Source organism: Catharus ustulatus, chromosome 20, assembly GCF_009819885.2.
Source record: "Catharus ustulatus isolate bCatUst1 chromosome 20, bCatUst1.pri.v2, whole genome shotgun sequence".
NCBI lineage: Eukaryota > Metazoa > Chordata > Aves > Passeriformes > Turdidae > Catharus > Catharus ustulatus.
Window position 1 is genome coordinate 138,855 of NC_046240.1, and position 26,880 is coordinate 165,734.

General features: G+C 44.0%; 1 protein-coding gene across 10 annotated transcripts in view; it reads left to right on the top strand.

Annotated features, from left to right (window-relative positions):
• LOC117005174 (protoheme IX farnesyltransferase, mitochondrial) overlaps positions 1 to 26,880 on the top strand; it is a 181,686-nt gene that overhangs the window by 138,848 nt on the left and 15,958 nt on the right. For all 10 annotated transcript variants that reach the window (XM_033076550.2, XM_033076551.2, XM_033076555.2 and 7 more), the window contains 2 exons: positions 4,330 to 4,400; positions 25,320 to 25,552. In XM_033076550.2, coding sequence (XP_032932441.1) covers positions 4,330 to 4,400; positions 25,320 to 25,552 — 304 coding nt within the window. The remainder of the gene's footprint in view (positions 1 to 4,329; positions 4,401 to 25,319; positions 25,553 to 26,880) is intronic.

The following is a 26,880-nucleotide window of genomic DNA, read 5'->3' on the forward strand; positions in this document are numbered from 1 at the left end:
CCCGCGGCTCGGGGGAAGGCGGGGCAGCTCTCTCCTGCTTGTCCCCACGGCTCGGGGGAAGCAGGGGCTCTCACCTGCTTGTCCCCGCGGCTCAGGGGAAGGTGGGGCAGCTCTCTCCTGCTTGTCCCCGCGGCTTGGGGGAAGCAGGGGCTCTCTCCTGCTTGGCCCCGCGGCTTGGGGGAAGCAGGGGCAGCTCTCTCCTGCTGGCCCCGTGGCTCGGAGGAGGCAGGGGCTCTCTCCTGCTTGTCCCCGTGGCTCGGGGGAAGGCGAGGCAGCTCTCTCCTGCTTGTCCCCGCGGCTCGGGGGAAGCAGGGGCAGCTCTCTCCTGCTTGTCCCCGCAGCTCAGGGGAAGCAGGTGCTCTCTCCTGCTTAGCCCTGTGGATCGGGGGAAACAGGGGCTCTCTCCTGCTTGGCCCCGTGGCTCGGGGGGCTCCCGTCCCCGTGTGCCACCGCCACAGGAGCAGGCAGGCTACATCCCCGGCTCCCATCGCCGCCGCAGGTGCCGGCGGGCTCTGTGCCCCCCCCGCCACCGAGTGGCAGCACCGGGCCGGGGTGACCGTACCCAGCAGTGGCGGCAGCCAGCCCCGAGCGGTCCTGCCGAGTGGCAGTGCCGAGCTGGGCCACCCAGCCCTGTCGGCAGCCCGGAGCCCTCATGGCCCGAGCCGAGCCAGTAAACCCCGCCCTGCCACGGTTCTGTTACTAACTGGCAACTTTGTTGCACGCGGGTCCTCGCTGCGAATGACAGAGCAGCTTATACTCGGGTGCGGCTTATTTATGGACGAAAACCAGAATGTTTGCCAACACCTGGCGATGCGGCTTATACTCAGTGCGGCTTGTATTCGTGAATTTACTGTACTGTATATTAATGAGATGAGATCTGCACAAAAAGCATGATGAGCCTACCAGAGAAATAAACCACAGAGTACTGGCTGCCATCGTCATGTTTTAAATGTTCATGCACACTGATTAAAATTTAGGTTAGCTTCTTGAGAGCTCTTGCCAAATTTTGTCACTCAGGGCTTTTTAGATGCTGTAGATTTAACCCTCAGTCTGCCCTTTTGGTGGCCAGTTTCCCAGATACTAAGGGCACATAATATTCTGCATGTCCAGCTGAACTGATGCATTCAACCTTCCTGAGGAAAAAGCCTCTTGAGTGCTTCGAAAATATTTATTTTTCTAGGCTTCATCTTACTGAGTTTACTGTTTGCTGAAACAGGCAGGACTCTGTTGGCCTGGCATGAGATAATATGTTTGACTTCATTCTTTCTTTTGTATGGAATGATATTTGAGATGCATGGCTTTTTTCATTTTTTCTAGAATACCAGGAGAAAATAACTGCAAATGGAGGGAGAATTTTGCTGAACATCTGGGAGCAAAATGGGGAAAGTTTGATAAATGGCATCTTGCTTACATGGAATAGCAACTAGCTCAGTGAACAAATCTAGGGAATTGCAAGTAAAAGGATTTTAAGTTTAGTTCAGTTGGAAGTACATTGCCATGCTGTATACATATGCTTGACAGTAACAGATTATTCCAATTGTCAGATTTTAAAAAGCGGAAAAATTCAGTCTTAAGTCATGCAGTAGTCTTCATTTCAGGAGCAACCCTGTCTGTATACAATAGACACAGACATTTTTGACTACTTAAGTCAGCAGAGGAGATTCTTGTTCAAAATGTATATTCTCTTCAGAGGTTGATTACTATACTAAATATATGGAAATATTTGATATAGTAAGCATGGCATCATCGGCTTATATTGGTAACCAACTACGTAAGTTTAAATTCTTTCAGATGTTGACTATTCAAATGATCTTCATTTTAGCCATTTTGTGTCCGAGTCACATTGAGTTTAAAAATTGCACATTATTTTGATTTAATCCATTGCACACAGATATCTTTATGCATAAACTTAAATACTGTCAAATAAGCAAAAATCTCTTCACATGCACAAGTTTAAACTGGAAGTAACTCAAAGCAGTCAGACTTTTGCAAGTAGAAATAAATCCTGTGACTTACCAAAAAAAAAAAAAGTAGTTGTAGTCCAGGTATTTTCTGGAGAACGGACTTTAGCCCTATAGAGTTTTTTCCCTTGTATTGCTCTATGAGTCTGATGTCAAATGTCTTTTTTTTTTCTTCATTTACCATAATTGCCTCTGAAATAAAACAGTGAAACAAACCATTAGCAAAACACTGAGCTGTCAGAAGCAATCAGCTGGTTTCAGCTCCAAATGGGGTGCTTTCCTCGCTCTAAAGAAAGTTGTGTCTGTATCTTAGAGGTTCTTTGTGAAACATCTAACGCTTCCAGGTTAGTGTTCTAGTTGAGAAGATCGGACCTGACCCTCCATCCTAAGGTGGAGGGCAGGAATCCCTCAGTGCTTTTCTTCCAAACGAGAGTCTTCACCAGCTCTGGTGGTCGTTGGGAATGACCCTGACCACTGCACATAAGCCATAGTAAATAGTGCATGAGAAATTTCGTGTCAGCTGCCTAAAAATCATTGTAGGAGCTGCCCAGTGCTGTGCCACAGAGTTCAGACAAAGCAGATGTATGAATTGCTGTCCTGCCTGCCTTCCTTCCTTCCTGCCTGCCTGCCTCCCTTCCTGCCTGCCTTCCTTCCTGCCCTCCTTCCTTCCTGATTCCCTCCCTCTCTTATAACTCCTGGCTGAGCAACCTGAGTTTGCTTCAGGAATATCTATAATAAAATTGGAAGGCAGAGATTGCTGGTTGTTTCATAGGCGTTATGTCAAGGTAATAGATAGGATAAATAGTTCCTGGAAACTCCATTGAAATTGAGGATCTTTCCTTTGATGTACATGCGGGGAGGTCTGGCAGGTTCCTGCTGCTCCCATGGTATCTGTCCACTGGTGTTTCCATGGGAGTGCTCAGTAAGTTGCAGGACCAGTAACATGGACTAACAAAATGGAAATGTTTATTAATTGAGTATTTTGTAGCGAAAAATGTTAAATCAACTTGCTGGAATAGATTTTATCATGTAGTCCTTTGTTGTAGGACCACCTAAAATTTGTCTGCAGTTTGATTACACTGAGTTTACTGTGAGTCTGACTGTTTGGAATTATGATTTGTTATGATACTCTTGCTGCATATCCACTATAATTGAGATCCCGCTTCAAAACCTCAGACATAACATCATTACAAAATGTTCTTTCTGTAAATATGTTCTACTCTTTCTGTAAGTAAATCTCTGCTTATTACTTGTATTATTGTTTTGCACATGTAAAACTGAAGGCTTTACATTTGTCTGGATGGCAAAGTGCATTCAGTTTTTCCAGTAATATTCTTATAGAACAGATCCTGCAGAAGCCTGAAGGAATTCTGAGCAGGCAGATAGTGCTGCCTGAATTTTCCCATAGGCCATGTTTAAAGTCAAATTGGGTTGTGACATTAAATAGCACCATAGGGTGTGTTCACTCCCTCCTGCTCCAACTGGAGGTTCAGAGCAGTTCCAGTAACATTTTACAAGAATTGGTTGATTTTGGGGTGGGTTGTAGGTTCTGGCAAGGTCAGTGATCTTGGAAAAAACCTTAGTGTTTGTCTTCTAAAGTCCAGAAGCACACATTTGCAAGGATAATTTGTATTAATATAAAACTGCAGTCAGGGAGCTGGAGGGGGCTCAGCCTGGAGAAAAGGAGGCTCAGGGGGACCTTCTGGCTCTGCACAACTCCCTGACAGGAGGGGACAGCCAGGTGGGGGGTCAGGCTGTGCTCCCAGGGAACATGGACAGGAGGAGAGGAAACAGCCTCAACTAGTGCCAGGGGAGGTGATGGTTGGGCATTAGGAAAAATATCTCTTTATTAAAGGGCTTGTCGGGCATTGGAAGGGGCTGCCCAGAGAAGGTGGTGGAGTCACCATACCTGAAGCGTTCAGCAAACCTGTGGATGTGACACTTGAGAATTTGGTTTAATGGTGAACACATTGGTGGTGCTGGTTGGACTGGATGATCCTAAAGGTCTTTTCCAGCTATAACAATTCCATTATTTCCATGTGTGTCTGCAAATGTAATTGTGTATGTCTAAAAGATGTCAGACCTGTTGAGGAAAGAACTTGGAATCAAACTATACTTCAAATGATGAACTTTTGGGGTCTTGTGCTAACTATTTTTGTCCTCTGGGTGATTTTCTTTCTAAGGGGATGCCAAAAGCATCAGTGCAGACTATCAAAGCTCCATAAAACCCATATACCATATTCGTTGTATCCCTGAACCTTCAAAAACAGAGATTAAAGCACCTGCAGATGCAGACAGGACATTCCATGCATGGCATGTTTCCGGTATCCTTTCATTCTGATTCTTCCTTTCTTTTTTTTAATTACAGTTCTTTGAGGTTCCGTTTGACTCAAATATGAACAGGACTAAAAACAGACCACTGGTGCGAGGACAGATCAGGTAAGGCAATGCACACCTGCTCTGGCTAAGGAGGAGTAAACCTTTTATCTATTTCCAAGTTTCTCTCCCTCTTCAGATGACGAAAAGTAGCACTTTGAGACAAAACACTTAAGAAAGACATGCATCTCTCGTTCCTTGCTATTTCTTCATGTTTATAACTTTCATGTGAAAAGTTTGGGCACTCCTGTAAAATACTGAATTTCTCAATACAGTAGAATTTCCCTTCATATTACGTATTTCTTCATGTGTGATGATTCTGTGCATGGTGTGGCAGCATGCAGTTATGTTCCACTGAACTTTTGTTTTGTAATAATAAATCTCAAAAATTTCCCATCTACGAACAAACATAAAAATGTGTGTTGCTTCTACATGTTTCGCTGGTTGAAAACTCACAATTTTGGCATCTTAGGAAATTAATTTTAAAATTTGTCATCATAAAGATTATCATCATCTGTAAGTAAATTCCTCCCCCCAAGAAAAAAAAAGTCCTGCATTAGCATAGGAAATACCTTTTAAATAAACACTGCCCATTCCCTCTGTTTTCTTGATTATGTATCAGTTCAGTTTCTCAAAGGCTGTTTGGCAACTGAAAAGGCAAAGTGAAAAAGAACATCAATAAAAATCCTCCAACTTATTTGCAAACTGAAACTGAAGGCCCAATTCATAAATGATTCAACAAACAATTTTAGTATTACATTTCCATGATTTGTGCCAAAGAGTATTTATAACAAAGTTGTGTTTTCCCTTAGGCTTCTGTGAGCAATTGGTCCTATTTATTTCTGTGTTTTATCCATCACCTTTGGAGGACTGGAAAAAAAAAAGATAGATGAAATTACAAGAAAATTGAGACAAAATAGTCAAGTGAACCTTGGGGGTAAATTCACTCTTGTGGTAAACAGTTAGAGCACTTCAATAAACTTGTTCTGATTTGTTCTCAAAGGTGATGCTAATTGCAGATTCCTGAGTTAATTTTACTTAAAAACATATTTTAGGGACCACTGCAGTGAGGGCATCTGTTGGATATAAAGTAAGTCAGACTTAATTGTGTGGTTCAGGGGACCAGTGTTTCTGCCTCCCTTGCATGTGGTCCTTGGGCCCTGGGAGAAGGAACACTTATTAGGAAGAAAAATGATGGGGAGAATTTTTATTATTATCATTATTTTATTTTATTTTTATCATAGTCTGCTAGCATGGCTTGCAGTGCTTCTGGAGTCAAAAATATAACTAGGAAACTTTCTTTCAACTTTGGATTCAGAGAAAGCAATTTATTTTATGTTTCCAGTGTCCTTAAATGAACTTCACTGTCATCTGATTGCACCACAGATTGACAAAACCATATTTCATGGATTTTTTTACTTCCCTCCCTTTTGTATTTGCTTTCACCACAAAATGGTAATGTTGGGGACATTGGGGAATCACTCATCAATCTATCCACCTGCCTGGCAATAGCTAATTTAAAGTTCTTTAAAGTGTTACTTCCCTTGAATGATGCTGCTCTCGCTCCCTGCAGACCATGGAGTATGCAGACCTAGACTGAGGTTATTTCTTCTGTGGTGTGCCAGAGCAAATTAATCCAGTGCAAGTGATCTAACCTTGTTGTATTTTGCCTATATTTCCTGGTGTTCCTTGAACTCTTTCCTTCCTGGCTGATTAAATAAAACCTGTAAATGGTTATGTTAAAACCAATCAAAACCAGACAAGACAGGGATAGATAAATTGCACATAAGAGACTGGTGTCTTGGCTCTGGGAAAGAAATCCAAAGAGTGGGGAGTTCTTGCCCAAAATTTGTCTGACATTTGAGTTTTGACATTTTCTTCCCTTTCGCTGCTTCATTTAATGAAACATTTGCTGCTTTTTAAATTCTGCTGTGTTACAACTGTGCTATCCAGTGCAAATGAGACATCATTTTCCAATATATCTTCATTTGCACTGTTTGTAAATATATTATCTTTTTTCCTTGCTTTCCTTGCTTTTTATTTATTCAGCATAGTCGTTGTTACAGAACTGGACAATATGGGTAGCGGTTTTTGTCCTGAGTTTAAGATCCTTTTTGAAGAGAGAAGGCTGTTAACTCTCCATCATGTTGGCTCTGCACTTCCTTGGAATGGTTTTCAGTGCTGGCTTTGATGTGACTCCTGCCCACTGAAAACTGCACTGAGGCCAGTGAGAGTTCTTCTAGAGGCTGTGCCATCACAAAGAGAATTCTTACATGCTTTGAATGTAGGCCAGAATCAACCTGGTAACCCCAGTGAGAGGTTCTTGGAGTGACTGAGTCATGCAGTCACTGGATGAGCTGATGTCTCTATTTTAAATAAGGTAATTCACAGAGGGGGCTCATTAGGAAATGTTCAGCTTTTGTAGAGAAACTATTCCCATGTGTTCTGCTTTGTGCCCTCTGTTTGCAGCTTCAACCTCCAGTTTGTTTTGGGTTAAGACCAGCTTGTCTGTTCTAAGTGATCTTGCTTTCAACAACATTTCTCTCCTTCCTTTATGCCTGAAGCCTTCACTTTGAGAAAACACCACAAGTCCTTCTCAGGGGTTCATTTCCCTGTATACACATTCATGTGGTTCCCAAACCCCTATGTCACCCTTTTCTGTGAGTTGCTGAGGACTTACAGTTTCCTTTGGCATTGATGAGGAGCCTGAGTAGCTGTCAAAGAAAGGCTTTGTGGCCACGGCTGCACTTTGAGGTGTGGAGGTCTGGCTGGAGACAGTATTATTCTCTTACTGGTGGCATTCAAGAAATGTCTCAGCTGGGCAGCTTTGGCCCATCCATCATTCCCTGTGAGCCAGGAGCCCGTTCTGCAAAGATCTCTCTGGAAGGATGGGCTTTGGAAAAGTAATTTCCCTCCTCCTTTGTGAAGTCTCTGTATTGCATCATCTGGATGGCTGAGACAATTACTTAGGGGTTCCGCGTGCCCCTGCTTTATATTTTATATATTTGGGCTGGACAATCCATAAAGGCAGTGACACAGACGGCTTCTGCAGAGGTGGGGCTGCTGAGCGTAGGGACAAGAGCACATTTACTTTATTTGCCAGCCCCCAAACCCACCTCTGGTGCCCCCAGGGAATCTTCTGACACCGTTGGGAGATTTGTGACAAACAACACCAGATAGTTCATTGACTGCTTGCTTTACAATGTTCTATTTAATTTGTAAGGCTCTAAAAAAAAATGTTCTCTGTGAGCAATGAGCTGTAACCATCCTTATTCTCTGTTCAGAGACTAATCAGAGACATCCTGTTGCAAAAACAAGAGTAGACCCAAATACAGCGTACCACTGAGTGCCATCCATCATCCTGTCTACCCACATGTCTTCTTCCCTCCTCTGACCCCTCAAGTCTTCTTTGGAAATACAAACAGCTTGAGATGTTCTTTATACTTGGGCTGCAGTGTTAAACTCATTGAACATATTTGTGTTCTGCATTATAATAACAGCTGATACTGTTTCCTTCTATGAATTTGTTTTGTGTTACTGATGACAAAAAATTTCATGTGCTCACACAATCTTAGATTTGTCTGAAGTGGCAGCAGCTTTTCCTGATTTCCTGTTGGGTGTGATTTATTCCCTTGCTTTTTAAGGTAATGGATTTAATTTTCCTGCAGTTTAGTTTTAATAAATCTCTGGTATGAGCTGCAGTAACTGAGTGAGATCAGCCTCAAGGGTGACACAAGTGTCTTGCTTTGTTACATTGTGCAAAGTGACAGTTTGATCACCTTTTATCTGCACACACTCCTCCTAAAAAGTGGGAGTTATACAAACTTAGGGTACTGCTGGATCTGCTGTGCTAATCACTCATAAAGGTCTTCATAGTTGTAAAGGAGTAGTTGGTCATCTTAAAAGAAGACCTTGAACAGTATGTTCTAAATAACCAATTCACAGCCATGTAGACATTATTCAATTCTGCTCCTGTCCTATTTTGCAACTTAGAGCTGTTTTCTGTACCTAGTCCTTTGGCTTTGGCTTTGGCTTTGACTTCAGCAGTGGCTACCTGGAAGTGGGCCTGGGGCTTCTCCTTTGCTTACCTGGACCATGAAGCATTGTACAGGTAGTTTTAGAGGGTGGTCCAGGCTGAAAGGAGCCTCAGGAGAGATGAAGACCCATCTCCTGTTCACAGCAGTCTCAACTCTGAGGTCAGACCTGGTTGCTCCAGGTCTTGTCTCAAAACCTTTCAATATAATGACTTCAAACTGCTGAAGAGTAGATTTAGATTAGATCTTGGTAAAAATACCTTCCCTGTGAGGGTGGGGAGGCCCAGGCCCAGGTTTCCCAGAGAAGCTGTGGCTACTCCAACCCTGGTAGTGTGCAAGGCCCGGGTGGACGGGGCTTGGAGCACCCTGGGACAGTGGGAGGTGTCTGCACGTGGCAGGGGATGGAAAGAGATGAGCTTTTTGTTCCCTTCCAATCCAAATCATTCTGGGATTCTATGATAAAATTAACATGCTGTGGAATTTATTGATATTCTCCTTACACAGATTATTTTACTCAAGCTACTTTTCTATACACATTTAAGAATTTTAAGTCTATTAAAACGGCAGAAGGCAACATAACACAGCTAATGCCTTGATTGCTTCAACAGAAATAAATCTGTGTGTTGTTTGATAAATATTTTTTCCGAGAATCCCATTAATTTAGAAATGCCCAAGGAGCTGTGTTCTATCTATGAGCTTTCCATTTCTCATGTTCACAGTTGATGATAGTTACTGCAGTTAATGGAGGCAGTAACACTTCTACTTATTGATGTTTCTGAGTGCAGTGTTAACTTGGCCCTGTTTAAACTACAAGTGCAACTCTTGATGAATCAGACCAAAAAGGGCTCCCACACTAGTACTGTTTCTCACCAATGGCTTATATTTGTGAACTGTAGTCACACTTGCAGATATGGAAGTTGGATGTTCATGAACTGATAGAAAACTGCAACATTTAATTTTATTGCATAACGGCAATGTGAAATTTTATTTATTCAGAAGCACATTGTGGCTCTAGACTCTCTATGTAAAGCTATATTTTTCCACTCTGCTGCCTGTAGCAGACTTACTATTATAAGTGTCACAAAACCAGTTCATGCTGAAAAATATGCATTTTAAAATTTCTCCTGTAATCCCTGTGGATAATTCAGGGTAATTAGCTTGTTTCTTTGCTTAACGCTAATGTAAATCAGGAACATTCCTACTGATGTTAGTGGATCTAAGTGAAGGAAAAATCCATGTCCTGGGCTTACACTGAGACATGCATTAAGTGTTTTGCTAGCTCTGCTTAAGCCAGAGATTTAAGACCTCCCCAGGGGTCTTGATACAACTTTGGGTCCCCTTTAGAGCTCATCCCCTGCTTAGCTAGTGACTCTGCTCCCTTGGGTGGTCATTTCAGGCAGGTTTCATTCTACTGAAGTTAAAACAAATAAAACAAAAACTCCATAAATCTACAGTTCTTCAAGAATAATAATTTTTGAGAGATCCGATGCTCATTCCCTGCAGGGGAACATTCTGATGCTTTGTTTAGAAAATACCTCATTTTAAAGGGACTGCCCTGAGATCTTTTTGAATGATAAAAGTGTTTCTTTTTTCAGTGGGAGGCTTTTCTCTTGTTTAAACTGGGCGCAATTCAAAGCAGACACCATCACAGCAGCTTTTTCAAGAATTTCTTATCCTGCTTGTATTCAGGCTTTATTATTTAAAAACAAGTAGCTGCATTCCTTCCCCACAACCATCTTCCTGCCTTCATTTTTTTTCCACTCTGTGTTTTCCAGGAGCTGTCACTGACTGTGTTTGGTAAACAAGAAATTAAAAAGGCAGTTTTATATTTTTGACATGTACAATTGCTTGTAAAAATGTACTTCTTGCCTTTTGAACAGTGGGGTATTTTAATTTTTTTTTTTCTGGCATGGCCATGTCACAGAGAGGTATGGGGGAAGAAACCTTGAGGCTAAAACATAATTTAACAAGAATAAAACCCACATCAAAGGATGGTCTAATGCAATGATATAATGCTTACTGTGTCTTTCTCCCAAAGGGAGTATGGATGACAGTACTTACATTTCAGTTGTCTATTCTGCCTACACTGCCTGCATAGGATGTTGATTAAAAGGTTCTAAGGTATTAGAGGCCTTTTGTAGAATGCCAGAAAAATGGTGATACTACACATTATCCTCAGATCAAAATGTGTATTAGGAGGAAATTATATGGCTCTAACTACATATATATTTTGTTTCTTAGGGCAATAAAGAGGGTTGTTTTATTAAATCCACATTTAAATTTGTTTCAGTTGAAATGAAGCAATTGCTGGTTCTCCAGCTCACTCCTGCCCGGGTCTCATTCTGCCACAGCTCAACACAGACATTCCTTTGCAGGCAGCTCTGTTTGGTAAACATAATTTTTGCAGAAACGCTTGACCCCTTATGCCTTGCTGCTTTTCATCTCAGCCTGAAAAAAATTACCCCCAAATTATTTATCTGAATCTTTAATTGCAGGAAACATCCCACATGCTCATGTATAAAGCTGGAGTCACGGTGCATTTGGCTAAATAGCTACTCCATTTGCTTGTGGAGAGCACTGCAGAGAAGTAATAGGGGCTCCTAATGGAGTTGTCTTATCCTGTCATGTCAGCTCCTTGCTGGGGGGGTAGAGCCACGGGAGCTGGAGGGAGCCGAGCCATTGTGCACTAATCCTCCCATCTTTGTGTCTGATATGAATGGGCCTCTTGGACATTAACTGCAGCCATTGCCTCTTTTCTTCTTTAATTGACTAGTGATGAGTAATTTTCTCCAAAGGTGATGGTAAAGTGAGTTTTAATAAACAATATTTAAGCTCGAAGCCCAAGATCCTTTCCACACCTTTGGGGCAGTGTTCTCCTGGTGGCTATTCTTCCCATGTCTGTCAAACATTTCAGGTTTGTGTTTGTAAATTCTGGCTTAATGCAGTCAAAACCTGAACACTTTGTTCCCTGTATTAGTCTTGAACCTTATCTGGTTTAACCACAACAGCATCATCACTCACCCTGTGCCAAGTGGTGTAGGAAGTGTCACTGCTCAACAAGTCCATTATGAAGCTGCCTCTGATTAGAAACTACTATACCCTGAGACCTGTTTACAGTGAGTCATGTTAGAAGTGCATTTCTCTCTGTGAAGGACAGAGTTTATCATGTCCCATACAAGTTATAACTTACATGTTATCAGCTCCACAAGTCAGATATAAAAGAGGTTTTTTTTTGCACTTTAATTAGCTGTGTGTACTCTTTGGTCTCTGTGGCTAGAAAAGCTGCATTCCTGAGGATGAGATATGTGGAGAACCACTTTGATATGTTTTATTTAGTTCTTTTTTTGCTAGGAATGTAAAATCACAAGGAATATAAAATTATAAATAACTCTGGAAAGAAGCTATAGTGACTCCTATTGCTACTTGTGTGACAGTAATTATGTTCTATTCATGCACTTTGATGGTATATGAAGGGTTTTTCATTTTGTTTTTCCACTAAAAAAACCCAGTAACTCCAGATGGTGACTGTAGATAATCTACCTAGACAAATAATACAGGAATCCCAAAATACAGCCATCCTCATCTTCTTCACCTCTGACATGGGACTTTGCAGATAAGAATTCTCTAAAGAGTGTTCCCATGCTGTGGGTGTCAAAGGCATGTTTGCAACGGTGTAGGGGAATCTGCAGATGGGCAGAAAGGATCTGACTGAACTTGAAACCTGCTCCATTGCTCTTCCTCTAGAGACTGATCTTCTTCCCATGACAGACCTTTGCTTCTTGTCTTGCTCTCTTTTGCTGTAGGGAATAACTTAATTCCATAATTTTCATTGCTCCTGGAAATGTATTTAGAAGCTGAGATGATGGGCCTATCTTCTCTCTTCTGTTTTTTGAAGAGCAGGTTGATAAATGACTTAGAACATCAGTTTTCTCTGTCTGAATGGTATTGGTATTTGACCTGAGACTTCTTTACCACTGCTTTCCAAATGTTGACTGAGGGCTCAGCAGAAGCACATGTTATATTTAATCATTCTAAATCAGAAAAATGTTTCTGGAGAGACCAAATTATCCATCCTGTTAGTCAGGTGGTGTCTGGCTCTTTAACAAAGAGAGAGCTGAGATTTTGAAGTAGAATGAATGGATCACTTAACTGCCATGCTCTGAGGTTAGATTAGGGAGGAGGATTTAGTTTAAATATTATGGGGGACATTTTTCAGATTTACTGTAGGTTTGTCTTGTAAGTACTTTAAAAAAAATATTTACATTTTCATGACTGTGGGGAAGCTGTGAATATTATTAGTCACCCTTTCACTCCTACCTAACAAAGCCATATACCACAAGTGTGTTCACACTCCACAGGGTTGCTCAGGGTTGTTATGATTAACATTCTGGTGTGGATATCAAGTGTAATAAGAGCATAAACATTTTGTAAGTACACGTCCTTTTCATTTGTAATTCTTTACTTCCAAGTGAAGTGATGTGGCCCAATTGGAGTGTCTGCTTAATAACAAAGGGCATCGTAAAGATTTTATTTTTGTCTCTACTGCAAGTCTCTCCATAGTGCACTGAACTATCTCATCCCAGACTTGGGCTCAGACCTCAGGGCAGGCTCATGAAAGCATCAAAAAATAGGTGCTGGTATCATTTGCAGGGCGTTAAACTGGTCAAAATGAGAGCAGGAGATGTGTACGAGAAAGCTTGATGCTGAGAGTGGAACTCTTGATCTCTCCTTCCTTGACTGAGTTGAAATTCTTGCATCACCCTAGCAAAAACTTCAGCAAAATCAATCAAGTCAATTTTGATTTACTCAAGCATAAAAAAGAGAGATGTGTCCCTTTCAGGATGAAATGATTCTTTTAAATCAGCTGTGTTTGTTTATGATAGTTTTAAAGCACCTTGATCTGGCAGGGGAGATTGAACATCTGCCACTTGGGTTCTTGAGGAGTGAGAGGAACAAATTGCCCTGACTTTGCCTAAAATACAGTGTTGATTACAGTAGTTTCACGAATACAAGCCGCACGGATTATAAGCCGCACCCCCGGTGCCTCGACAATGTTGCTGTCTTTGTCAATAGATAAGCCGCACCCCGAATATTAGCCGCACTTTCGTTCGTCGCGAGAATCCGTGCGCAGCTTTCACAAATTGGCCAATTAGTAACAGGATCGCGGCATAGCGGGGTTTACTGGCTCGGGGCGGGGCCAGGCAGGCTCGGCCCGCTCATGGTTGCTGACGGGGCCGGCCGGGTGGTGCTGCAGCCGCCGCCGGGCTCAATGGCCCCCCTCTCCCGTCAGCACCGCCCCGCCGCTGCGTTAACGTACTCGCCCTGCCGGCGGGCCAGCCGCTGCCGCCGCTGGCAGGCATGCCGGCCACGTCGCCGCTGCGTTAACGTAGTCGCCCTGCCGGCGGGCCAGGCACTGCCGCCGCTGGCAGGCATGCCGGCCGCGTCGCCGCTGCGTTAACGTAGTCGCCCTGCCGGCGGGCCAGGCACTGCCGCCGCTGGCAGGCATGCCGGCCGCGTCGCCGCTGCGTTAACGTAGTCGCCCTGCCGGCGGGCCAGGCACTGCCGCTGCCGCCAGGCTCGCCGGCCGCCCCCTCCCGTCTGCACCGCCGCCGCGTTTCCTCGCCCTGACCGGCACTGCAGGCCCCCGCACCGCCGGGCTCCCCCACACTGCTGGCCCCGATTCTGCTGGGCTTCCCCCGCTGCCAGGCAGCCCCACCCGCCGGCCTTCCTGCTTCTGCCATGCTCCCCTGCACTGCTAGCCCCAGTTCTCCCGGGCTCCCCCGCCCTGCTGGCCCGGGCTCTGCCGCCTCCCCTGCCCCGCCCTGCTGGCTCAGGCTCTGCCGCCCGCCCCCCACACTGCTGGCCCCGCCTCTGCCAGGCTTTCCCACCTCAGCCGGGGCCGGCCGGGCTCCAACTTGGCTTGGGGCTGCCGTGGGCTCTCACTTCCGTGTTGGCAGCTTTTAGAATTTTGTTAATGTATTAGCCGCCCCGGAATATTGGCCGCACTTCCGGGTTTCCACCAAAATTTTGGTCAAATTGGTGCGGCTTGTATTCGTGAAATTACTGTATGCTTTTATGCAATGAGACACACCTGTGGCAGGGCAGTCTGGGCTACATGCTTGGTCTGTTTCTTCTTTGGGAGAGAATTCAATTGACACAGGCGGTATTTTATCCTAGTCTGTGTTTATTTACATTAAATACACTTCTGAGCAATTATATTTGATGGCAAAGCCAGAGCTGGTGGCAGTTTAGAGGCAAAACTCAAAAAGGCAACTCCATGATGAGACTTAGCCAGCAATACATGTTTATCCACCACTGAACTCCGTTTATGCCAAGTTCTCACTGTATGACACTCCTTGGGATATTTAAACATCACTCATTGAGTCCTTCCCTGTTTCCCTGTGGATGGTCCAGCTGTCATTCAAAATCATGTGCAGACTGGTGCTGATGGACCTGGTTGGGCCCTGTGGACAAAGAGAAGGTGTTAGGGGTGATTCCTTTCAGAGAGATTTCAATTTTAAAGAGGTTTACTTGAGGATTGAGTCTGTAAACTCTTTTTCTGCAGACACAATTGCTGTGGTGTTTAAGTGTGCTTAAATTCTCCCTGTTAACACAGCTCCTTAGATTTTTGGGGAGCACCTACCACTCTCATACTTGCTCTTAACACTGAATTCTTCCTCAGCTCAGATTTTATGTTACAAGTTAGGTTTAGAACTTTTGCATTATTTTCCTCAGCTTGTCTTTTTTTTTTCCCCCACGTTTGGGGAAAAGTACTGCCCAATCTGACATTAGCAACATCTTTATCATAGTCATTACCAGAAATCCAATCGCAAACAAGACACTTAGAAAAACACAAGTGGGCAGAATTGCAACACATGTGTTCTGCCAGTCTTAAAAATTGTAGTACACCCAGTTAAAGGGAATTTGATATAAAATTCAATAATTGTAGTACATGTAGAGTCTGATTTGCCACAGCAACATGTTTTGGGGGATGAAATACCAGACACTTGACAGAACATAGATACTACTTCTTAACTTGTGAAGACAAAATTAAATAATTCATTAAGAAAAAAAAGAAAGACTTGCCAAAACTCCCCATTTGTTTGTCTGTCTTCAGCATTAAATGATAGATAAGCTGTATTCTGGTATTTGCAATTGATGGAGAAAAACTGAATTCTCAATTGAAAGTACAGTTTAGTCTCATGTTTTAGTTTTAAACTGCATCATCCTTCATCCCTTGTCATGACTCATGAAATTTCTTGCATGACTGAAAGAGAATAAATTAATATCTTTTAAGATCTTTCTCAACATTTTCTCCCTCAAAGTAGTACCATTTTAGCTCATTGATACATATTATTTGGTTTAATATAATTCTGGTACTTTGCAAGTTTAAGCTTCAGTCAGCAGGTTCTTGGGTTTTTCAAAAATATTCAACCACAATGTACCTGTAAAAGAGAGTATCAAAAATGAGAGCATGAATTGCTTGTGTTAAGTAAAGCTCCTGACTGATGCTGAATCAGAAATACATGAAAGAAATAGACATCTGGCAGTATGTCCATTCTGCCAGTGTAACAGCTATTTTTTTCCTTTTAATTGGAAAGAAGTCTTTCTTTGAGACTAATCCAATTTGAAATTGAAAGTTGTAGTTGAATGTAAAAATGTTTTGCTTTGAGTTCTTAAAAACCACAGCCTCAAAACTATACTAATTAGGGGTCATGATGTATTACAGGATCCCAGAATGGTTTGTGTTGGGAGGGACCTTAAAGACCATCTAATTCCAACCCCTCTGCCATGGACAGGGATGCCACCCAGTAGATAAGGTCATCATGTAACCACTTTGATTCAGAATCTCACATCTGAATGTGTATGTTTTTTTCTATCAGGTACATCCTCAGTCTGTCTGTAGAGCTCTTTGAAAGTTTCGTCTTTTTTGTAAAAAAAATTTAGAATAATTTTAGTAAAGTCATCAGCAATGAAGCTACTGATCCATGCAATGTTGTTTCAGTTCCAGTTCCCATTAGTAGTGTTGCTATTATGATAGAACCTTTACAACTGACAGTGGTCATGGATATGTTTTTTATTACTAAATATATAAATACACAGCCTGAAAGGATTTGTGTGGAAAGTTTAAATTTTATTTCAGAGTTGGTAGATTGCCATCATTCAGCATTCTGCCATGATTACTGATTTCTTTTGAATGCTCTGGGCCTTACCTTGAACATAGAAAATTTGTGAGGAGATTTTTTAACCTTCTGTCAAAAATACTTTCAGGAATGCTACCCTTGCTATTTGGGGCAAAATGTGCTTTTTCCAGCCTTCTGGCTTCTTTCTTGCAGTCAGCTGAGTTGGCGGCACTTGCACCAGCAGATGACCCCATTGCTAGTTCCAGGCATCTGTCCATCAGGGGAAGCAGGGCTGGAAATGACACAAATGCAGTCCAGATGTGTGCTGAAAGTAGATGGGCCTGCATCCCTGTTAACCTCAGCTGTGGGAGCAGGAAGGCTTCTTACTGTCTTCGTAACACCCTTGGCTCTTTTCTGTCTTCTCCAGGTGGGATGGGATTGGCTGCTCTAACTCCTGCAGTTGTTGGCCTTCCTGATTTTTCTGGTGGATCTCTAAAAGCTGCTGAGCAGAGTTCAGCAGTTCTTGGGTGCTGATCTTAAAGAAAATGAATACAAGTTTAAAAAAAATACTTTCGGCTGATGCCCCTCCCATGGAGGGAGGTGATCAAGCCATTGGCCAGTACTGTAGGACCACATGCTGACCACAGGCATGGCTCCTGCCCTGTGACTTGTTTTCAGCAATTCTTAGTGTTACCTGGCTGCAGGAATTGAGAAGATGCCAGGAGATGAGCAAAACTAAACCAGCAGCTAAGGAGGAGTATGGTTTTCTGCATGGGTGTAGGTAGAAATCTCCATGGACATCCTTTCCCCTTCATGGCTGTGAGATTCTGCAGCCACAGAAGCCATCAAAGGGATGGTACTTGAACTTCTGTTTGTGTAACCTCTCATTGCTGTTGAAAAAGGGTGAAACCGTCAGACTGATGCTTTTGTCTGAATTTGTAGTTGGCTTCAGAAGCCTTAAGAACTTATTGCTGACCTGGAAAAAATCAGGGAAAAGAGGAAGGGGCTTTCTCCAGCAGCTTTGTACTGACGAGTAGTCTGGGGACGTTTTTAGTACCTAGAGATTCCAGAAATAATAAGCAAGTTATGATGCTTCCTCCTGGAATCTGATTTTAATTATGTTTTTGGAACAGCACTGGACTCCTATCTCAGCTTGTGATGGTGAAATGTAGTTGCAGATGAGGATCACACTTGTGTTCTTTGTCTGCCAAAATACCTTCTCTTGAGCTCCTGCTACTTTCAGCCCATCTGTTCAGGAACCTGGTTCAGGCTGTTCCTCTTGTTATTACAACAAATTGTTTTGACACTATATGCAGATAGAATTTGGGCCCAGAGTAGCAATCTTGAAATTAATCTGAACCATTCATCTCACCTCTATTGTCTCAGCATCATTTACCTGCCAACATGGAAGATGCTGATGTCAGAGATAATTTAGTACCATTTCTGTGGGTGAGCGAGGGAAAGAAGCACAGTGGTGTTGATGAACCTGTGTCTTGGATGACACAGAAAACACCAAAACCCAAACCCAGTTTTTGTCTCATCAAAAAGTAGGTACAGTAATTTCACGAATACAAGCCGCACCAATTTGACTAAGATTTTGCTCCTAAACCGGAAATGCGGCTAATACTCAGGAGCGGCTAATATGTGAATAATTATCTGACATTTACAACCTCAGAAGTGCCAGCCAGAGTGCCAAGCCGAGCAGCTGCAAAGTCAGCATTTTGCGATTGTTACAAATTGTTACTCTGTTGCACCGCGGGTGGAGCCTGGCTGCCTGCAGGCAGCACGGGGGGCGGGCAGAGAGGAGGGAGAGCTCTCTCCTTCCCTCCTCTGCCACAGCATGGGGGAGAGACGGGGGGGGCCCCGCGCCGCCATTGCCGCGGCTCAGGGAGGCGGCAGGGCACCCGGGCTGCCACTGCCGCAGCTCGGGGAGGAGCGGGGAGGATCCGGGCCGCCACTGCCGCGGCTCTGGGAGGTGGCAGGGGACCCGCACCACCATTGCCGCGGCTCAGGGAGGAGGTGGGGGGACCCGGGCCGCCATTGCTGCGGCTCGGGGAGGAGGGGGTGGTCCCGCGCCGCCATTGCTGCGGCTCAGGGAGGTGGCGGGGGACGCGGGCCGCCATTGCCGCGGCTTGGGGAGGAGGGGGGGGACCCGGACCGCCACTGCCGCGGCTCTGGGAGGCGGCGGGGGACCCGGGCTGCCACTGCCGCGGCTCGGGGAGGCGGCAGGGGACCCGCACCGCCACTGCCGCGGCTCTGGGAGGCGGCGGGGGACCCGCGCCGCCATTGCCGCGGCTCAGGGAGGAGGTGGGGGACCCGGGCCGCCACTGCCCTGGCTCTGGGAGGCGGCAGGGGACCCGGGCCGCCACTGCCGCAGCTCGGGGAGGCGGCGGGGGGCTCCGTCCCCGCCCGCCGCCGCGGGAGCGAGGGGGGCTCCGTCCCTGCCTGCCACCACAGGGCAGTGCCGGGCCGTGGTGACCGAGCCCAGTGGCAGCGGCGGCTGGCCCCCAGTGGCCCCGCCGAGCGGCAGCGCCGGGCTGGGCTACCTCGCCCCGTCGGCAGCCCCGAGCGGGCCAAGCCTGCACAGCCCGAGCGAGCCAGTAAACCCCGCCCTGCCGCTGTTCTGTTACTATTTGGCAACTTTGTTGCACGCGGGTCCTCGCTGCGAACGACAGAGCGGCTTATACTCGGGTGCGGCTTATTTATGGACAAAAAATGAAATATTTGCCAACACCCAGCGATGCGGCTTATACTCAGTGCGGCTTGTATTCGTGAATTTACTGTAAATTGCAGTTTATTTAAAGGGCAGAGTCTGTTACTAAAATCCCACACAGATGATCACAAGGGTATGTATTAATTTGGATATGGAAATTACTCTAAATAAAGTTTCTTCTCTTTCCACCCTCCTTGTCCCACAAGTGCATGCCTAGATTCTTCCTTCACCATCCCTGCTCTGCTTATTTTAGAGCATCACCTTGCATTTGGCAGAACGGATCCATGGTCTTGTGGCCTGAGGGACAGTTGTCCCCCATACTAATGAGATCTAATACAGAATAATCAACTGGGAATTTAAATGTTCTGATCCATTAAGGTACGCCAGGCATGCTGCAGCTAAACAAAAGAGCATTGCTGTTTGGGGTTTATTTAGTTTACCCTTTTAGAAGTGGATGACATGTCTATGAAGGGTTTTTGACAGACAGGGAGAAAACAGGGTTTGGTATTAGACTTTGTATTAGACTTTTGTATTAGACTTTGAATTTAATTTTCAAATATATGCACTTATGCTTCACCTGCTTTTATGTAAATATGTTTGGTGTGCCCAGTTTCCCATTAGCACATGGTCATAAATGAAGTTTCTTATGTATTTACATTTATGTATAACATCGTAATATGAATTGCTGGTTGAATGAATGCACCTATTCAGGATTCATATGTGCTTTGTGTCTGCACTTGTATGGGAGTGTCAGTCTATTCACAGGAATAGGCTAAAGCATTAGATGCTGATACAGGAATTTCCATATTTTCAAGTATTCAGAGGTCTTAAGAGGGAGTAGTGTCTTGGTCTTCGTTGGGTTTTTTGGGTTTTTTTAAAAATTGGTTTAACTTCTGCCCCATCTTTAACAGTGTTTTTTAGACTGTAGTTCAAACTCTACTTTGACAGTCATTTTCACAAAATGTTTTGGCAAAGACAGCACAGAAAAGCCTGTGTAAGTAGTCCTACTGTTGATCATTATAGATATGAAGCGTGCTAAAGCCGCTGTGGAATAGGTAAAATACTACATTAATTTTATGGACGGGAAAATGGTTTAATTTGTTTTCGCCTCTTAATTTTTCCAAGCAAGGCTGTGAGTCAGTAAGTACTATTATCCACAGTTCCAGAGCCTGTTAAATAAATTTATTTCCTGCACATGTGTGTAAGCTCATTATTTACATACAACCAGAACATCTGTAAGTGGTGACTGGTTTGGACGTTATATTATTGTATGGTATAATTCATTTACTACATGAATTAAAATATGCTGCTGCATCATCCAAGGCCTCCTCACTTCTCACTTCTTGAACGTCTTGTGGTCATGTGTGTAGGAGATACCTGAATAGCACCCATTTGGAATTTCTCCTGCATGTTCCCATTCCCCCCAGCAGCTCTGGGCTGTCCTTGAGCAATCCTCCCCAGCCCAACTAACAGCATCTCTCCGGATTTGAATGAGGAGAATATGGGCCTTCCTCCTGTTTCATGTGCTCCTCTTGGATGCTCTCAGTGGAATGTGACTGGGGTGGGGCTGTCTTGGGTGAACTCCCTGGGAAAGAAATGACAACACACTCCCTTCACATCAGGAGAAGTTTGATTATTCACTAGTCAAGCTGAAATCCTCCAAAGCTTTTAGTTGAAGTGGATGTCTTTTAGCCCTTTTATTGGTAGATTTTGGCATATTTGTTGTCAGTAGAGGAGAGAAGAGGGATGAAGCAGAACTGCTAGGTTTTGGTTTGCCTTTAAGAGGTTCCCTATGTGGTGACATACTGGGTATTTTAGAGTTGAAATTTGAAGAGAACTCATTTGGCACTTGTAGCATTTTTCCAAAGCCTGATTTTAATCAGTCAAATAACTGAAACCAACTCCTCCCAAGAATCCATCATAAAGCCTAGTTTCTTACTCAAGATGTTTGCTTTCTGAGCTAGCTCTTTGACCAGTTTTCCAATGGAAGATTGCCTTTTTTCCCATGGGAGCGATTCCCTCAGCAAACATGAACGCCCAAGTGAAATGAGGTGTATATACCAGCATCTGTTACCAGACTGCACTTACTGCACAGGATGGTTTAAGGAAGAAAGAAACCATCAGAGACCTCTCAGCCACCTTTGAGCACCATGTGAGAATTCCGTGGCACTGGCTTACCCAAGGCTGACATGGGCTGCATGGTGGCATGAGGCTGTAATGGGAGGAATTGTGTGAACATTAGGTGGTGGGGTAAATTCAGTGACATTAGTGAAATTAGTGTTTCAGCTTTTCTTCTGCTCCAGGACGAGATGCTGGTCCCTTGTGGTCCCTTGATGAGATGTGGGCAGCCTAGAGTGCATCGAATCAGCAAACATCACCCCATGTACCTGAGTACTACAAACAACATGAGCATGGACATGTACACTGGTCCCTGGAAGATATAAACTAGTAAAAATTAGATTACCCTTTAAACTGCTGTGATTTAAACCTAGGCTCAGTCTTGACTTAAATCTGCAGTCTCACTGAAGCAGAAAGAGCATCACCAGTGACTGAAATCTCTCTATGTTTTCCTCAAATGTTTTCTTTTTCACTGTGAGGAGTGGCTTATATTTCTCCTAAACCTTATAAACATGACAAGTTTACATGAGATTGAGTTGAATTCTCCTCTGCCTCATGTCTCACCATGAAAGAAAAGTCTTGATTTCTGATTGCAGTATCTATGTGATGCCAAATAGTATTTTAAGAGGCAGAAATAACAAAGCTGAATCATCAGATCACAGTTTGACTTTCTAATCTCAGTTTGAGTTTTAGGAACAGGTTTTTGTAAGTCAGAACAATTACTCTTCTTTGTTGAGGAGACGCTAGAGCGAAGTAGAAAATGTGATGCTTTCAGGATCTCTGAAAGTAAAGTGGTTCAGCTGCTTAAGAGGAACCACCCCATTGACTTTAAGCCCTCCCCTGAGAACATTAGGACAATTATAGACATTGGTCAAATTGCCTGAAATTGTCCAGAGAAGCTGTGGCTGCCCCACCCTTGGAAGTGTTCAAAGCCAGGTTGGATGGGTCTTGGAGCAACCTGGTTTAGTTAAAGGTGTTCCTGCCCTTCAGAGAGGGGTTGAAATAGGGCTTTAATGTCTCTCTCAACACAAACCATTCTGTGATTCTGTGGTTACGTACTGTGCCTCCAGGAACTTCCCTTAAAGAGGCAAAAAAGGAAGAAACTAAGAAAGAAAAATGTATTCTCATCTACCAGGATCACAGCAAATATTTTGAAAGTCTCAGCCACATAACTTCACCCCTCCATTTTGATAAAACCTTATTTTTTAAAGGTATTTTTCTGATCCATTGGTTGGAAATGAAGGCAGCAGACACTTGGAATCAGGGCTGGCACTGAGGGCTGTCTGTGCTGCAGGGAAGCAATGTGGGGGAGAGGCAAAACAGGGTTCCTCCATGGAGGAAGACTTTTTACCTTCCTGTCTAAGAAGAGACATGAAGGGCTGGTGCCCGCCCATGGTAGGTAGTGTTTGTTTGAATTGGAGACAGGTAAGTCTTCAATCCTGATTAGTGAGAAATGTACTTGTTGCATTAGATCAAACTGTGCCGTCATTTATGTCTGTGAGCCCTACAGGGTGGATGTAGGCAGCCCAGCCTTGTAAGGTCACACTGGTCTTCTGTCACCTCAAGAGTGAGTATGGTGTGAATCTTATTCAATAATCAGTCGAGATAGATTTGTCTAACCAAACCCAGTCAGGCTTTCACCACAGAGGGGCAACATCTACAAAGTACTCTGGCATTTGTGGTTGGCATTGGGACCATTGGCAGTACAGATTGTATTTTGCTGTCTTTCTGCAAAGGAGCACCACAGGCTGCAGAACCAGAGGGCACAGCTCTGTATGGCTCCTTTCCTGAAAACAGGCTCAAATTTTATACATCTCATTGTCAGTGAAAGGGTGTGGTGTACTCTCCCTTGTCTCCTGCTGTATTGGTAACACCAGGGCTGGTAATGCTGAGCAGAAATGTGCTCTGTGCACAGTGTTACCTAAAATCTGTTGATGGTTTGGAAAAGCTGGATAAAATTACTTAGTTTAAATTGAAGGCAGATTTTTAGCATAAGATTTGCTCATTTTAGTTCTTCCAGGTATTTAGGATCTCTGTACTCTATTGGTCTAACAGACAAATGCCAAATTTTGGCTGGTAGGATTTTTTGCTGATAAAATCCCATAGAATTCATCCCCACCAGCAATTTTTCTTATTTATTCTTATTTGGAGTGATGCTTGCAACACGCTTTTTAGGGTTAAGGATTTGACTAGAGGGCAGAGTGGATTGTAGAACACAAAGGCTGCATGGTTTTCATTTAGACAAAAGGCATAAGGCTAAACTCCATGCAGAGACCTTTGTTGTATGCACAGATATTTTTTTTTACATGGATGACTGTGAGTGTGTATTTAGCTACATGGGTTACTAAATGCAACTAATGTAATGGCATTTTCCTCCTTTCCAGAGGTTGTCCACACCAAATTATTTCTTAGAGGCTTTTAGTTCTCTTTTTCTGTTACACCAAACACCTTAAACGGGCACATGAGAGGGGATTCCCCACCAGCAGCAAACATGTTCATCTGGCACAAGGAACCACAGCTAAAGCTTCCTTAGCGTTGTGGCATCATGCTGCCTGTCAAGTGTGGTTCTGGTGGCCAAACAAAAAATCCTTGTTCATCCTATTTTGATGTCAATTGTGTAATTTATTAGCAGAAGTTTACATAGCTACAACCACTTTCTGACAGATTTTGAGTTTCCAACCTTCCCTGAACTCTCAGCTGATGAGCAGTAGAAATGCACAGAGATAATTTTCATCTCTGTTGTTTGCTGCTTTCGGCCAAACCTAAAATATATTCAGTTAATTTCAGTCATGCTTACAAGATAGCCAGTTTTGATTCTGCTGCTAGCATTGTTTTGGTGTGCTCCCTCTGCTTAGTACAGTGCATCAGATAAAAGAGGTGTAGAACATTCAGACTTTTTTTCAGTAAAGTCAAAGAATACTTCATTCCTATTGATGTAATTTCAAAATTATTGAATAGACTCTTTTTCTCATAAATGCTTCCTAATTTTGTGTCTAACCCCATTGCTTTTTGAAGGATCTGTTGCATAGATGAAATCAGTTAACAATCTGACAAACTGCAACCATTTTAATTTACAGTAATTTCACGACTATAAGGTGCACCCTTTTGACTAAAATTTTGGCCCGAACCCAGAAGTGCACCTTATAATCTGGTGCGCCTTATATATGGACAAAGTTGGGAAATTTGTCAACCCGGAAGTGTGAGCCGCGAGCCATGGGGGGAGCCAGCAGGGCCACGGCTGTCGGGTGGAGGCGGGGCCATGGCACCATGGCTGCCAGGTGCAGGTGGGCTCGGGGGCTCGTGGCTGCTGGGTACAGGCAAGCCCGGGGGCCCGTGGCTACCGGGTGCCGGTGGGCTTGGGGGCCCATGGCTACCAGGTACAGGCGGGCCCAGGGGCCGGTGGCACCGCTCCTGCTGGCTGCATTGAGTCCCGGGGGCCCGTGGCTGCCGGGTTGAGGCGGGGCCCCGGCCAGCAACCGCGCGGGGGAGCTGGGGGCAGATCCTCGCTGCAAAAAAAAAGTGCACCTTATAGTCCACTGCGCCTTATATATCAGCAAAAGTTCGGAAATTTGCCGACACCCAGAAGTGCGCCTTATAATCCAGTGCGCCTTATAGTTGTGAAATTACTGTACTCTAAACTCTGAGTGCTTCTTCCAGAGGTTTCAATTTACTAAAATAAAATGACGGAGGAAGATCTGCTGAAAGCAGCAGTTCTCTATAAGAGAGAACAGTTATCAGTTACCTGCAGAGCTTGGATTCATTTGATGAACACAGCGATCACAAGATTAGTAATCACCTCCATTGCACAGCCGTAGCAAGATTGTCTTAACATTTTGGAAAGGGTTTTGTTGGGATGGGGCTCCAATTTAGGATGGCTGAGTGAAACAATAAGAAAAATTCAATCTTATTTTTGGGTGGGAGACCAAATGAAAGGGATAACAGCCATTCTCTAAGGCTAGCTCCTGCTCAGCATGTGCCATGTGTCTCCCCACAGTCCCCTGCTCGCTGTCTGCTTTGCTGCCTGCTGCGGAATCCCAGGAATTGCCTTGCTTGCACTGGGAGTGAACCCTCTCACTGGGGCGCTGGGAGCCTTCAACATCTTCCTCTACACGTGCTGTTACACACCCCTGAAGAGGATGAGCATTGCCAACACATGGGTGGGAGCTGTTGTTGGGGCCATTCCCCCCGTCATGGGCTGGACTGCAGCTACTGGGAGTCTGGATGCTGGTGAGTATAACACCCTTCCATCAGGCAAAAAACCTACTCAAAGGCAGTAAACTTTGTTCTTTATGCTTGTTGACCTGACCAAGCGCCAGGTTGGACACAGCTTGCTGCAGCACAGTTTAGTTGAAGGTGTCCCTGCCCATGGCAGAGGGGATGATCTTTGAGATCCCTTCGAACCCAAACTATTCTGTAATCCTGTGGGAAGGCTTCGAAGCAGCTAATTTTGGTAACATTCTCCTTACGCAGGTATTTCAGGGCAAACCTGAGCTTATAAAGCAGCATGTCCTATAGCATATATATTTTGACCATCTTAAAAAAAATCCAGAAAATAGCATCTTGGATGTTCATATAGGAGAATATGTTACATAATTTCAGGATTAAAACCATGTTCAGGATTAAAACCATATCCAGTAAGATCCAACTTGCAAGGACCTTTCAGCTGAAAAATTCCCAGATGTGTTTTACTATCTTTCCACAAGCCAGAAAGTATCCTGGGAAGATTAAATTTATTGGTGTATTTTTTAATTACCCATTGCTAAACTCTTAAGTTATAAATGCTCCTTCCTCTCTCCTTGAAAAGCAAATGAAAATTTCTATTTTGGTAACTGTGAACCATTTTTCCATCTCTTATAAAACAATGATCTCTTCAGCAGCTCAACTCTGACACAATCAGGCCTTGTTTTTCCTGCCAGCTAGAAACTTGAGAATCAAAGTGGCTCCACAAACTTACAGTCTGAAGCAATTAATAAGTTTGTTAAGAATTGGTTTAGTGCACACTTGTCCCACAGGGGGGCATTTTTAAGGCTTAAATAATACTTTCAACAACAAGGCTTTTAACCAGAAATTATCAGAATTTGTGCAAAATCTGTTATTTATGCATTTCCTAATAAAAGTCAGTCTGAGTTGGCTTTGTGTCCACATGTTACCACACAGATCTAAACCAGAGCAAGGATGGATGGAAAGTGTAGCTGGTTTTTTTTTTTTCATTGTGTGGTGCTTCTATACAAATATTTGCTTCTCTGAAAGTTACTTAGACCTAGAAATTTTATGTAAAATTATGTATAGTGCCTTGTGTTAAGGATTGTATAACAGACATCGTTAGCAGCTCTGTACTTTAGAACAGAATAGGGAACAAGACAAAAAAGACATGGAGGGGCTGGAGCATGTCTAGGGAAGGGAACAGAGCTGAGAAAGCGGCTGGAGTACCAGGACCAGCTGAGGGAGCTGGGGAAGGGGCTCAGCCTGGAGAAAAGGAGGTTCAGGGGGAACTTTTGGGCTCTGCACAACTCCCTGACAGGAGGGGCAGCCAGAATGGGGGTCAGGCTCTGCTC